The 14,034-nt window shown below is 47.3% G+C and overlaps 1 protein-coding gene across 3 annotated transcripts in view; it reads right to left on the reverse strand.

Annotated features, from left to right (window-relative positions):
* The window catches only part of KCNIP2 (potassium voltage-gated channel interacting protein 2), a 452,295-nt gene that overhangs the window by 23,732 nt on the left and 414,529 nt on the right, over positions 1–14,034 (reverse strand). For all 3 annotated transcript variants that reach the window (XM_066598876.1, XM_066598878.1, XM_066598877.1), the window contains exons 3-5: positions 2,141–2,210; positions 955–1,025; positions 164–271 (exon numbers count right to left, since the gene is read on the reverse strand). In XM_066598876.1, the coding sequence (XP_066454973.1) occupies positions 164–271; positions 955–1,025; positions 2,141–2,210 (249 nt within the window). The remainder of the gene's footprint in view (positions 1–163; positions 272–954; positions 1,026–2,140; positions 2,211–14,034) is intronic.

The raw sequence follows: 14,034 nt of genomic DNA on the forward strand, positions 1-14,034 counted from the left end.
TGTCTGCCTCCTAACTGAGAGTATTTGTAGAGTTATGGTCCCCACAGCGAAGACCAGATACCACCTTGTGGGGTTAAAGGGAGAATACCAGGGAACCCCCGGGAGGAATAGTGTGGCAGAGATAAGGCTGGACTGGCGATGTGTTAGACTGGGATAGGATTACCTCTTTAGTGATGCAGCCATCTTTATTTAAGTCGTACAAGTTAAAGGCCCAGTTGAGTTTGTCGTCCACGCTCCCTCGTAGGATAATAGATAATCCCGATACAAAATCCTGCAGATGGAAAGGGAATTTCACAATCACAGAGAAAATATTTGTAGAGATGAACTAACAGACAGATTTATGAATTACTACATAGGGAACCAGAGGGGATGGACAACAGCTGTTCAGAAAGTGAACTCAGAAAGCGGTAAGCATGCGCAGAAGTCATGGGAACCCCATTCATTCCAGAGGTGAAACCCTCATCTATCAGACATTTATGACGTAGTCTATGGATACCGGGGCATATATATGATCTTTTTTTGTTTGCCAGTTTTCTTCCACATAAAAGCTGCAATATTGGTGCAGGTGCTAAAATTATGAATTTCTTACATTTTAGGCTGTGCCCGCTAGTTTTTCACAAAGTGGGTAAGACCTAGTATTACAGAGTGTGGCCGCATGAGTCCCGTCACATTCCCAATAATGTACACCAGAAACTAGTAGCAGGAACCTACACCAGCTGGAAGTTGGCACAGCCTTCCATCTGGTTAACGGAAGTTGGGAAAGGACTAAGAGGAGCAAAGCTCTAGATATTAGTCAGAGGAACACCGGCACACAGTTTAATTAGACCGGTATATAATGCCAACGTATGCCACTGTTTGTAATATCCCGTTAAAAGGTGGCATTGACCCCATCAGCCCTCAAGCGTTTACCTCCCAGATATAGCTATGTCTCTGGATGAAGTCACAAATTCTCACCTCGAAGCTGACGGAACCGTTGTGATCGGTGTCAAATGCGTTGAATAGAAAATGTGCGTACATGCTTGAATCTGGAAGAGAAAATGACAATAAATGACGAGGGAGCAGACTGACACTGTGCACACAGATGCAGAACAGGCTTTGGGTCTTGCAATGTGACTTGAATCACCCAGCAGATTTGCATAAAATCGGTATTTCTATACCACTGCTTTCAGTAAACCTTTAAACAGGCTCCAAATAATACCAGGGCTCCATAAATTATTGACTTGGAAACCCTGTATGGGACTGATGGGATCCACAAATCTAGTGCATTCTTACAAGGTACAAGTAGAGGGCGCTCCTGTGCCATACAAGTCACGAGGAAACGTTCTGCATCCTTTTTATCAACTTATCCGTCCAACTGCAGTCAATGAATGGAGAAACTCTTGTATGCTGAACGCATCTCATAATAAGTGTTACTCATCAGGATCAGACAGGCGATAAAATACAGCTGATTTTCGCACAAAATCAGGTTGTGTCATCCCAGCGCAATTTTTTTATTGAGTGAAAATCGGTTTTACAAATAAAAACGTGTGTGTCTTTTTCTATGACTGTGGCCCGGTTGCTGGCACTCTTGGGTTCAAATCCTATCAAGGATAATATTTGCATGGACTTTAAAAACCTCCACCCAGATGTTGCCTTTGGTCAGATTCGAACCTATAAGTCCAACACTGCAAGGCCGCAGTGCCAACAACTGAGCCACCACAATTGGCCGTTTCACTCTGAGAAGAGTTGAAGGTTCACATCTGATCAAGGTCAACGTTTGGTTGGTTTTGAGAACCCCACCGATCATGAGAAAGGAGGTCCTTTGTATAACTGCTGCGGTGGATGAGCAGCCACTCTGCTGCTCCGTTCATCTCCATGGGACAGCTGAAGAAAAGCCAAGTACAGCGCTCAGCAATCTCCGGCGGTCCATAGAGATGACTGGAGGGATAGTGTGCATGCTTGGCCGCTGCTCCAGGGAACACGGGACCCCCGCTCTTGTGAACAGTGGGGGTCCCAACAGTCAAATCCCAATCTCTAAGACACTTGTCCTATCTCCTATACTGTTGGTAGGGGATAAATTAAAGGGGTTGCACCAAAACAGATTTTAATAACCTACCCCCCCCCCCCCCCCTCCAGCAATATGTATTCAGATACAACTCACCTCCTTGTGGGAAAAACTGGGAGTAAATCTGCTTGAAGTTATCTTCGTTGACGATGCCGCTCGGACATTCCTGGAATGAGACGGAAGTTCACAACAACTGAGAGCAGGAACCAATCATCAATTTGAGCGCCTTATGGTGGTATTATTTTAGCACGCCACAAAAGAGTTATTTGGCTGCCTTACTCTATTCGTATAGTATGAGGTGTCGGCAATGCTCTATGCATTTGATTCAGACTACGATTTGAGTTACATGACGCCCGGATTTTGAGTGCACGCCCTGCTGCTACTGCAACACCAGGTAAGTAGCTCTCCCACATCAATGTTAGTCATTAATTACCAATCATAATGAAAGAGAGCACAAGTGACTCCATCATGCGTCAAAGTAGTTTTACACAGTGCTGCCATACAGAGTCCAGAGAATACTGCTAACATGGAGCAGAATAATACCGCCATAAAGTGCCATTATTTTGTAGAAGTGTTATACTGTTGAAGATACAGCCAAAATAGCACCAGCACATATTCACTTAGTCTAGTGTTTCATAGGTCAGTCTAGGTGAACTATATGGCAATACGAGCTGATATACCCGGTTTCGCCCGAGTTAATTTGATACAGGTGTTTATCTGGTGTTCACACGGAAAATTTTATGAAGTCAAAGTTAATTTGGAGGAACCAAGAAATAAAATATGCATGCACATAGAGGAGCGTTAGATTCTCCTCAGGCTGCATGTACCGATGTCCCTCTGCAGAATGTGCCACCACTCCCATTCTCCTCATTTAGGAACTAAAGAATGTTTGTTCCAAATTTCACACTTGTACAACACTGGGAAGTTACATTACATAGGGGAGCCAAAACTTTTGCAATTAGCATTGAATAGTTGAGTTGTGACCCCATTATTTTTTCTATTTAGGACCTAAAGAATGCTCATGCCAAATTTCACGCTTGTACGACACCGGGAAGTTACATTACATAGGGGTGCACTTACTTTTGCAATTAGCATTGAATAATCAAGTTGTGACGCCTTTGTTTTTCCTATTTAGAACCTAAAGAATGTTCCTGCCAAATATCATGTTTGTATGACATTGGGAAGTTAGTGAATTAGATTAGGTACATTACACAGGGGTGCCAATACTTTTGCACTTAGCATTCAAAAATCATGTTGTGACCCCTTTACTTTTCCTACTTAAGACCTGAAGAATGTTCATGGTAAATTTTATGTTTGTACGACACCGGGAAGTTAGAGAATTAGTGGTGATTCAGTCACACACAGCTCTGCTGCATGCGCGCATGACACACAGCTCTGCTGCATGCGCACATCACACACAGCTCTGCTGAATGCGCACATCACACACAGCTCTGCTGAATGCGCACATCACACACAGCTCTGCTGCATGCGCACATCACACACAGCTCTGCTGCATGCGCACATCACACACAGCTCTGCTGCATGCACACATCACACACAGCTCTGCTGCATGCGCACATCACACACAGCTCTGCTGCATGCGCACATCACACAGCTCTGCTGCATGGATGTGTCAGACAGCTCTGCTACATGCACATGTCACACACAGCTCTGCTGCATGTACGCGTCACACACAGCTCTGCTACATGCATGCAAACACAGCGCTGCTACATGCAGGCATCACACACAGCTCTGCTACATGCACGTAACACACACACAGCTCTGCTACATGCATGCATCACACACAGCTCTGCTACATGTGCACATCACACACAGCTCTGCTACATGCGCACGTCACACACAGCTCTGCTACATGCGCATGTCACAGGCAGCTCTGCTGCACATGCACGTCACACACAGCTCTGCTACATGCGCGTGTCACACACAGCTCTGATGCATAATTATTAGGAGAATATAGTACCAGGGGTTAGTGATACATTATAGTGAAAGGTATTGGAGTTGTAAGCATCCGAGTGCTGTTATAGGACCTGCTGGTTTAGGACCTGTGATGATGTCACCGCCTTTGCGCCTCTCATGTGTTTGATGTGCATGTAGCAGAGCTATCTATTATCAATCAAACACACCCACAGGTCTGCTACATGCACATCAAACACACGCAGCTACTGCTACATGCAGCATCACACACACTACTACATGCTTGTGTCACACGCACACAGCTTGGCTACATGCGCTCATCACATACACACAGCTCTGCTACATGCGCTCATCTCACACACACACAGCTCTGGTACATGTGCATCGCACACAGACCTCTTCTGCATGTGCGTCACACACACAGCTTTGCTGCATGCAGCTCACACAGCTCTGCTGCATGCACATCTCACACACACAGCTCTACTACATGTGCATGTCACACATACAGCTCTGCTACATGCACACCACGTCACACACAGCTCTGATACATGCGCAGCACGACACACACAGCTCTGATACATGCGCACGTCACACACAGCTCTGCTACATGCAGCATCACACACACAGCTCTACTACATGGGTGCGTCACACACAGCTCTGCTACATGCACACGTCTCATACAAGCTCTGCTACATGCGTGTGTCTCACACTCAGCTCTGCTACATATGTGCATTACACACAGCTCTGCTACATGCTCACCACATCACACACAGAGCTCTGGTACATGTGCACCTCACACACAACTCTGCTATGTGCGCGCATCACACACACAACTCTGCTACATGCATGCGAGAAACACACACAGCTCTGCTGCATGTGACCATCACACATACAGGTCATGTCACCGTTATGCTTCACCCTTGATTACATGATGGTGATGCTCATCCAGAGTGAATTACTTAAATGCTCCACCCCTAAACACATGATGGTCACGTCATTAAAGGTCATGCATCTTTGTGCAGATTACGGGCAATCTACAACCCCCCTGCAGCCCTGGTTGCTATGGAATACTAATGAACACCTAGTCGGACAGCAGCCGTGTGCGTACAGGACCTATGAGGATGTCATGTGATCAGGGGCAGAGCATATAACTCCCTCACTGGGGATGGGCCCCCTATATATTAGGAAAAATACTAAGGGTGTACTGTGTAGTCATGTCTGGCTCCCCTATATATTAGGACAAGTACTAAAAGTGCACTGTGCAGCCATGTCTGGGTCCCCTATATATTAGGACAAGTACTAGGTGTGCACTGTGTAGTCATGTCTGGTCCCTATATATTAGGACAAATACTAAGGGGTCACTGTGAGGCTATCTCTGGGTCCCCTATATATTAGGACAAGTACTAAGGGTGCACTGTGTAGCCATGTCTGGTCTCCTATATATTAGGACAAGTACTAAGGGTGCACTTTGTAGCCATGTCTGGGTTACCTATATATGTGTACTAAGGGTGCACTGTGTAGCCATGTCTGGGTCTCCTATATATTAGGACAAGTACTAAGGGGGCACTGTGTAGCCATGTCTGGGTCTCCTATATATTAGGACAAGTACTAAGGGTGCACTGTGTAGTAATGTCTGGGACCACTATATATTAAGACAAGTACTAAGGGTGCACTGCGTAGCCATGTCTGGGTCCCCTATACATTAGGACAAGTACTAAGGGTGCTCTGTGTAGTCTTATCAGGGCGCCCTATATATTAGGACAAGTACTAAGGATGCACTGTGTAGTCATGTCTGGGTCCCTATATATTAGGACAAGTATTAAGGGTGCACTGTGTAGCCATGTCTGGGTCCCCATATATTAGGACAAGTACTAAGGGTGCACTGTGTAGTCATGTCTGGGTCCCTATATATTAGGACAAGTACTAAGGATGCACTGTGTAGCCATGTCTGGGTCCCCTATATATTAGGACAAGTACTAAGGGTGCACTGTGTAGCCATGTCTGGGCCCACTATATATTAGGACAAGTACTAAGGGTGCACTGTGTAGTCATGTCTGGTCCCCTATATATTAGGACAAGTACTAAGGGGGCACTGTGTAGTCATGTCTGGGTCCCTATATATTAGGACAAGTACTAAGGGTGCACTGTGTAGCCATGTCTGGGCCCACTATATATTAGGACAAGTACTAAGGGTGCCCTGTGTAGTCCTGTCTGGGTCCCTATATATTAGGACAAGTACTAAGGGTGCCCTGTGTAGTCATGTCTGGGTCCCTATATATTAGGACAAGTACTAAGGATGCACTGTGTAGCCATGTCTGGGCCCACTATATATTAGGACAAGTACTAAGGGTGCACTGTGTAGTGATGTCTGGGCCCCTATATATTAGGACAAGTACTAAGGGTGCACTGTGTAGCCATGTCTGGGCCCACTATATATTAGGACAAGTACTAAGGGTGCACTGTGTAGTCCTGTCTGGGTCCCTATATATTAGGACAAGTACTAAGGGTGCACTGTGTAGTCATGTCTGGGTCCCTATATATTAGGACAAGTACTAAGAGTGCTCTGTGTAGTCTAATCAGGGCACCCTATATATTAGGACAAGTACTAAGGGTGCACTGTGTAGCCACGTCTGGGCCCCCTATATATTAGGACAAGTACTAAGGATGCACTCTGTAGCCACGTCTGGGCCCCCAATATATTAGGACAAGTACTAAGGGTGCACTGTGTAGCCATGTCTGGGCCCACTATATATTAGGACAAGTACTAAGGGTGCCCTGTGTAGCCATGTCTGGGCCCACTATATATTAGGACAAGTACTAAGGATGCACTGTGTAGTCATGTCTGGGTCCCTATATATTAGGACAAGTACTAAGGGTGCACTGTGTAGCCATGTCTGGGTCCCTATATATTAGGACAAGTACTAAGGATGCACTCTGTAGCCACGTCTGGGCCCCCAATATATTAGGACAAGTACTAAGAGTGCACTGTGTAGACATGTCTGGGTCTCCTATATATTAGGACAAGTAGTAAGGGTGCACTGTGTAGCCATGTCTGGGCCCCTATATATTAGGACAAGTACTAAGGGTGCACTGTGTAGACATGTCTGGGTCTCCTATATATTAAGACAAGTACTAAGGGTGCACTGTGTAGTTTTATCAGGGCGCCCTATATATTAGGACAAGTACTAAGGATGCACTGTGTAGTCATGTCTGGGTCCCTATATATTAGGACAAGTACTAAGGGTGCACTGTGTAGCCATGTCTGGGTCCCTATATATTAGGACAAGTACTAAGGGTGCACTGTGTAGCCATGTCTGGGCCCACTATATATTAGGACAAGTACTAAGGGTGCACTGTGTAGCCATGTCTGGGTCCCTATATATTAGGACAAGTACTAAGGGTGCACTGTGTAGCCATGTCTGGGCCCACTATATATTAGGACAAGTACTAAGGGGGCACTGTGTAGTCATGTCTGGGTCCCTATATATTAGGACAAGTACTAAGGGTGCACTGTGTAGCCATGTCTGGGCCCACTATATATTAGGACAAGTACTAAGGGTGCACTGTGTAGTCATGTCTGGGTCCCTATATATTAGGACAAGTACTAAGGGTGCACTGTGTAGCCATTTCTGGGCCCACTATATATTAGGACAAGTACTAAGGGGGCACTGTGTAGTCATGTCTGGGCCCCCTATATATTAAGACAAGTAATAAGGGTGCCCTGTGTAGTCATGTCTGGTCCCCTATATATTAGGACAAGTACTAAGGATGCACTCTGTAGCCACGTCTGGGCCCCCAATATATTAGGACAAGTACTAAGGGTGCACTGTGTAGCCATGTCTGGGCCCCTATATATTAGGACAAGTACTAAGGATGCACTCTGTAGACATGTCTGGGTCCCTATATATTAGGACAAGTACTAAGGATGCACTCTGTAGCCACGTCTGGCCCCCCAATATATTAGGAGAAGTACTAAGGGTGCACTGTGTAGCCATGTCTGGGCCCCTATATATTAGGACAAGTACTAAGGGTGCACTGTGTAGACATGTCTGGGTCTCCTATATATTAGGACAAGTACTAAGGGTGCACTGTGTAGCCATGTCTGGGCCCCTATATATTAGGACAAGTACTAAGGGTGCACTGTGTAGCCATGTCTGGGTCCCCTATATATTAGGACAGGTACTAAGGGTGCACTGTGTAGCCATGTCTGGTCTCCTATATATTAGGATAATTACTAGGGGTGCAGCGTGTAGTCATGTCTGGGTCCACTATATATTAGGACAAGTACTAAGGGTGCTCTGTGTAGCAACGTCTGGGTCCCCTATATATTAGGACAAGTACTAAGGGTGCACTGTGTAGCCATGTCTGGGTCCCCTATATATTAGGATAAGTACTAAGGGTGCACTGTGTAGACATGTCTGGGTCTCCTATATATTAGGACAAGTACTAAGGGTGCACTGTGTAACCATGTCTGGGTCCACTATATATTAAAGGAGATGTCTCGAGGAAGCAGTTAATTTTTTTTTTTGCCCAGTCCCCCCCATTAAACACACATTACTAAGCCCCCCTGTAAATGACATTTCTAGCTGGTTCGTACTTACCGTTCCAGCGTTTCAGCAAGTTATAAAAGTTTCCTCAAGATGGCCGCCGGCTCTTTCCCAGTCGCTCGCTGCAGCCCGACGTGCGCGCTCCCGAGACGCCGCCAGCTGTGTCTCCATGGCAACCGGACGCATCGCAGCCGCCGACCAGACGCCCACCGCCAGGCAGCAGGTAAGGCGCTAGCCCCCGGCTCCCCAGCGCTAGACCCTCAGCCCAGGTGAAGGCCCCATCGCAGCGACAGCCCCCCCGGCCTAGCGCTAGCTCCCCCGGCGCAGCGACAGCCCCCCCGGCCTAGCGCTAGCTCCCCCGGCGCAGCGACAGCCCCCCCGGCCTAGCGCTAGCTCCCCCGGCGCAGCGACAGCCCCCCCGGCCTAGCGACAGCCCCCCCCATCGCAGCGACAGCCCCCCCGGCCTAGCGCTAGCTCCCCCGGCGCAGCGACAGCCCCCCCCGGCCTAGCGCTAGCTCCCCCGGCCTAGCGACAGCCCCCCCGGCCTAGCGCTAGCTCCCCCGGCGCAGCGGCAGCGCAGCCCGGCGCAGCGGCAGCCCCCCCCCCGACCCATCACTTACCTGGGAGGCTTCTCGGGGCGGCTGGGCTGGTCTTCTCCGCTGGGCAGCTCCAGTTTCTGCACCTTCCTCTAACAGAGGATGGTGCAGAATGGCCGCTTCAGCGCGCTCCCGAGCAGTGACAGCTCGTCTGCGCATGCGCAGAAGAGCTGTAGCGGGGAGCACACTGAAGCGGCTCGTGCTGAATGGAGAAGACCGGACTGCGCAAGCGCGTCTAAAAAAGCAAGCTGCCAGCGAATTTAGACGGAACCATGGAGACGAGGACGCTAGCAACGGAGCAGGTAAGTAGAATAACTTCTGTATGGCTCATATTTAATGCACAATGTACATTACAAAGTGCATTAATATGGCCATACGGAAGTGTATAACCCCACTTGGTTTCGCGAGACCACCCCTTTAAGACAAGTACTAGGGGTGCACTGTGTAGCCATGTCTGGGTCCCCTATATATTAGGATAAGTACTAAGGGTGCACTGTGTAGACATGTCTGGGTCTCCTATATATTAGGACAAGTACTAAGGGTGCACTGTGTAACCATGTCTGGGTCCACTATATATTAAGACAAGTACTAGGGGTGCACTGTGTAGCCATGTCTGGGTCCCCTATATATTAGGACAAGTACTAAGGATGCCCTGTGTAGCCATGTCTGGGCCCCCTATATATTAGGACAAGTACTAAGGGTGCTCTGTGTAGCCACGTCTGGGCCCCCTATATATTAGGACAAGTACTAAGGGTACACTGTGTAGCCATGTCTGGGTCCCCTATATATTAGGACAAGTACTAAGGGTGCTCTGTGTAGCCACGTCTGGGCCCCCTATATATTAGGACAAGTACTAAGGGTGCACTGTGTAGCCATGTCTGGTAACCTATATATTAGGACAAGTACTAAGGGTGCACTGTGTAGCCATGTCTGGTATCCTATATATTAGGACAAGTACTAAGGGTGCTCTGTGGAGCCATGTCTGGGCCCCTATTTACTAGGCAAATAAAGTCCCTGACCCGTTTTTGATTCCAGAATGGGGTACATGATTTAGAGGCATCATACATGTACGCAGCTCTCTACAATTTAGTTTACAGGAGTTATTAAATGCCAGTTGTTACTTTCATCTATTATCTACTATATAGAGAACTACATAGATTGTCTCCTCCTCTCTGAAGTGCTGATTGGGGAGGTGGGTGGTAGGGGTGACCCCTATTCTCCCAATAGGTGGAAGTCCTGGAAGCTGAATTAACTTTGATTTATTATGGCATATATATTTAGGATAAACCATAAATGTCACAGATGGGAATACCCTTGTGGCCCTTGGAACTGGTTCAGTATGGCAATGTGGCCCTCAGACCACAAAAAGTTGTGCACCCCAGAGCTAGATAAATTTGCTAGATGGACAAAAATATTTGAACACTCCCTGTATTTCACCACTAGGGGGCCCTGCTCTAGTTGGCTGTATATTGCCTAATTGCCTAAAGAGGTAGAAAAAGGCACCACAGACGTCTTTAATCCAATCAACAATTACTGTGCTTTGTTAATGAATACGAAACAAGGCTTCCAAGAAAGAAAAATATAGCGGATTCCTAACGAGGATATATATATCAATGTGTCAGGCTGAGTGTCCCTCGGCAGGCTTGGAATTATGCATATAAACCTCAAAATGCAGTTAATTATAGTACAGGTAAGTGCAGTACAGGTTGTGGTATAATGATATGGGTAAAGTATCACCCCAATTTCCATGTTCATTTTCCACCATTCTGGATCATTGAAGGTTGAGAGGACTCAATATTTACCCCTCCCCCACCCCCCTCACATCTGAGAGGTGTCTGATATGCATTTGGCCTCAGAAAGTCCTTGATCATGATGGCAATAAAGTTAGCCAGTGACGAGGGGATGCTAATTACCCCCCTGCCAGTGAAGTTTGACACCTCTGGTATTTCTCACTGACACTCTGGCTCCGAGAAGCGGATTAATGGGAAAATCGCTTAAAGGAGATGTCCCGCGCCGAAACGGGTTTTTTTTTTTTTAAACCCCCCCCCCCGTTTGGCGCGAGACAACCCCGATGCAGGGGTTAAAAAAACCACCCGCTCAGCGCTTACCTGAATCCCGGCGGTCCGGCGTCTTCATACTCACCTGCTGAAGATGGCCGCCGGGATCCTCTGTCTTCGTGGACCGCAGCTCTTCTGTGCGGTCCACTGCCGATTCCAGCCTCCTGATTGGCTGGAATCGGCACGTGACGGGGCGGAGCTACACGGAGCCGCTCTCTGGCACGAGCGGCTCCATAGAAGACTGCTGAAGACCCGGACTGCGCAAGCGCGGCTAATTTGGCCATCGGAGGCCAAAAATTAGTCGGCACCATGGAGACGAGGACGCCAGCAACGGAGCAGGTAAGTATAAAACTTTTTATAACTTCTGTATGGCTCATAATTAATGCACAATGTACATTACAAAGTGCATTATTATGGCCATACAGAAGTGTATAGACCCACTTGCTGCCTCGGGACATCTCCTTTAATAAGGATTATTGGTCATGTGAAGGTCCTAGTCTGATATGAATTATATTTTCAGAATCGGGCGGGCCAGCTGATTAAAACATATCTAAACTCATGGAGGTGTGGGCCCCAGAACACCCCCAAATGGCGTATCTGCATACCTGGGTATAATTTTCTGGGTCATGCTTGATATCGCTGAGTAGATAAAATCATGACCGGAAATATGCCAGGCATATATTCCTGATTGGAGGATCTCCTGGAGATATGGCTGAAATAGGGAATTATGGTTTTTCTACAGTTACATATGCATTTACCCCACCCCTCTCAGAATGACCTCAGAGGAGGCAGGGGGAGGTGTGTTCTGGGGAACCTTAAAAACTGGGGGGTCAGAAAGACCCAGTATTAGCCCTTCAGGAGGTGCACTGTAGGGTATGGACTTTCCCATTTGCTTCCTGTGACTCTGCAAAATCCGAACCTTGGGCTGAACATTAGAGATGAGCGAACGTGCTCGGCCCCGCCCCTTTTTCGCCCGAATACCGCGATTTTTGAGTACTTCACTACTCGGGTGAAAAGTACTCGGGTGCGCCGGGGGGCGGGGAGAGGCGTGGTGGCGTGGGAGGTAGCAGCGGGGAACAGGGGGGAGCCCTCTCTCTCTCCCTCTCCCCCCCACTCCCCGCTGCAACCCCCGCGCCGCCACGGCGACCCCCGAATTTTTTCGCCTGAGTAGTGAAGTACTCGAAAATCGCGGTATTCGGGCGAAAAAGGGGCGGGGCCGAGCACGTTCGCTCATCTCTACTGAACATCCCAAATCTGGTATCTTTCTGTTATTTCTGTTGTGTATGCCTGTAAGCCTCCACTGTACATCCTTTTCTGTATATTTTTGTATACACATATTCACCACTGCAAGTCTTTTTCCTAGAATAAATCTACAATTTATTAGTCAAACCTGTCCCATAACTTCGAGAATTATGTTAATAATTCCTAGTCTGGGTTTCAGCTTACCTGCGAAACAACAAACTGGTGGTGGCAGCGAGTGTGCACCGGTATTGCAGAGAACTGGAGGCGTTTAGACCAGATCAGGGGAGGATTTGAGCTTTTGTTGTGCACGAGTGCAGAAGCCTGGGAAAGCTGGGTACAAATCCCCCTGTATTCTAATGACTCCGCTTTTGCAATCCCGCTAGAGTGATCGATCGAGTTCAAAGCGGCGAGAGTGCTCGGAGTAGTCGATCCGTGACAAATCGGTGATAGAGGCGGGATCAATCGGTTCCCACCCTCTCTCTCCGTGATAAGGGTAAGAATATAGAACCTATGAAAATTCAATATTATGCTCATCACAAGTATAACACTTGTACACATAGTAAGTCCAGGTGACAGATAATTGGGAATATCTAATATATTGGCAACCAAAGCCATTCATTCAAGTAATGAGCTACATCACAAGACAGTGTGGAAACACTCCGGGGGAGGAAATAAAGAGGAAGATGGAAGGAAGAACAATCTGAGAGATAAGGACAGCCAAGGAATGGTTTGCAGATAAGTAGAGCGAGATTTGTCCTGTACTCTCATCATATCCACCTAATATAGGAGGATATACAGAGGCCCTAATCCAGGAAGCGGTGTAGTGGAGCATAAGGAGGAGTGAAATTAGTCCTATAATTGAACAGTGTTTCCACGCTGTCTCATGGTCTGCAGATACAGCTGAATAAATAGTTTAGATGACCAAAGTATTAGATCTTCCCAATCACTAAATATAACTGGACTTAACCCTTTCCAATCCACTGTCTGACGTCTGAAGACATTCTAAATGAAGCCTGTACAGCTCCGATGTCGGAAGACGTCCGGCAGGGTATTCTTACTGTATTTTACTGGCCGCTCTGTTGTCGGGGGGCCACTCCAGCATGTCCCATACTGCAGTACTGGCTCTAGCCAGCAGATGGCGCCATTGTATAATGGAAGAAAGAGATTGCAAAGGGTTAATATGTGTACAAGTATGTTATACTTGTGATGTGTATATATATTTATATATATATACACCATATACATGGTGACATTGGAGTAGCTATAGGTGTCGCAGGGGTCACAATTGCTACCGGCCTATAAGCTATGTGAGGAGTGCGTCACATTTCCAGCAGTAAAGGGTTACAGCCTGTATTTGGCATCATTTCACTCCAATTTTTAAAAATTATTTTTCCAAGAAAATTAAATACTTTCTCAGTAATCATTAAGGCTGCCTTCACGTCTCCATTGATACTCCGGTCGGAGGTTTCATCACAGAACCAGCACAAAATGCCGGAATAAATAGCGTGCATGCAGCACTTTTTCTTCCAGTAAAATGCCGGGCAGCTGAGCGGAAACCAAATGGGCCCCGTGATTATCAAAGGGGGTCAGTTGGGGGCAGTTCAGTTCCATCA

Source organism: Eleutherodactylus coqui, chromosome 4 (genome assembly GCF_035609145.1).
Source record: "Eleutherodactylus coqui strain aEleCoq1 chromosome 4, aEleCoq1.hap1, whole genome shotgun sequence".
Lineage (NCBI taxonomy): Eukaryota > Metazoa > Chordata > Amphibia > Anura > Eleutherodactylidae > Eleutherodactylus > Eleutherodactylus coqui.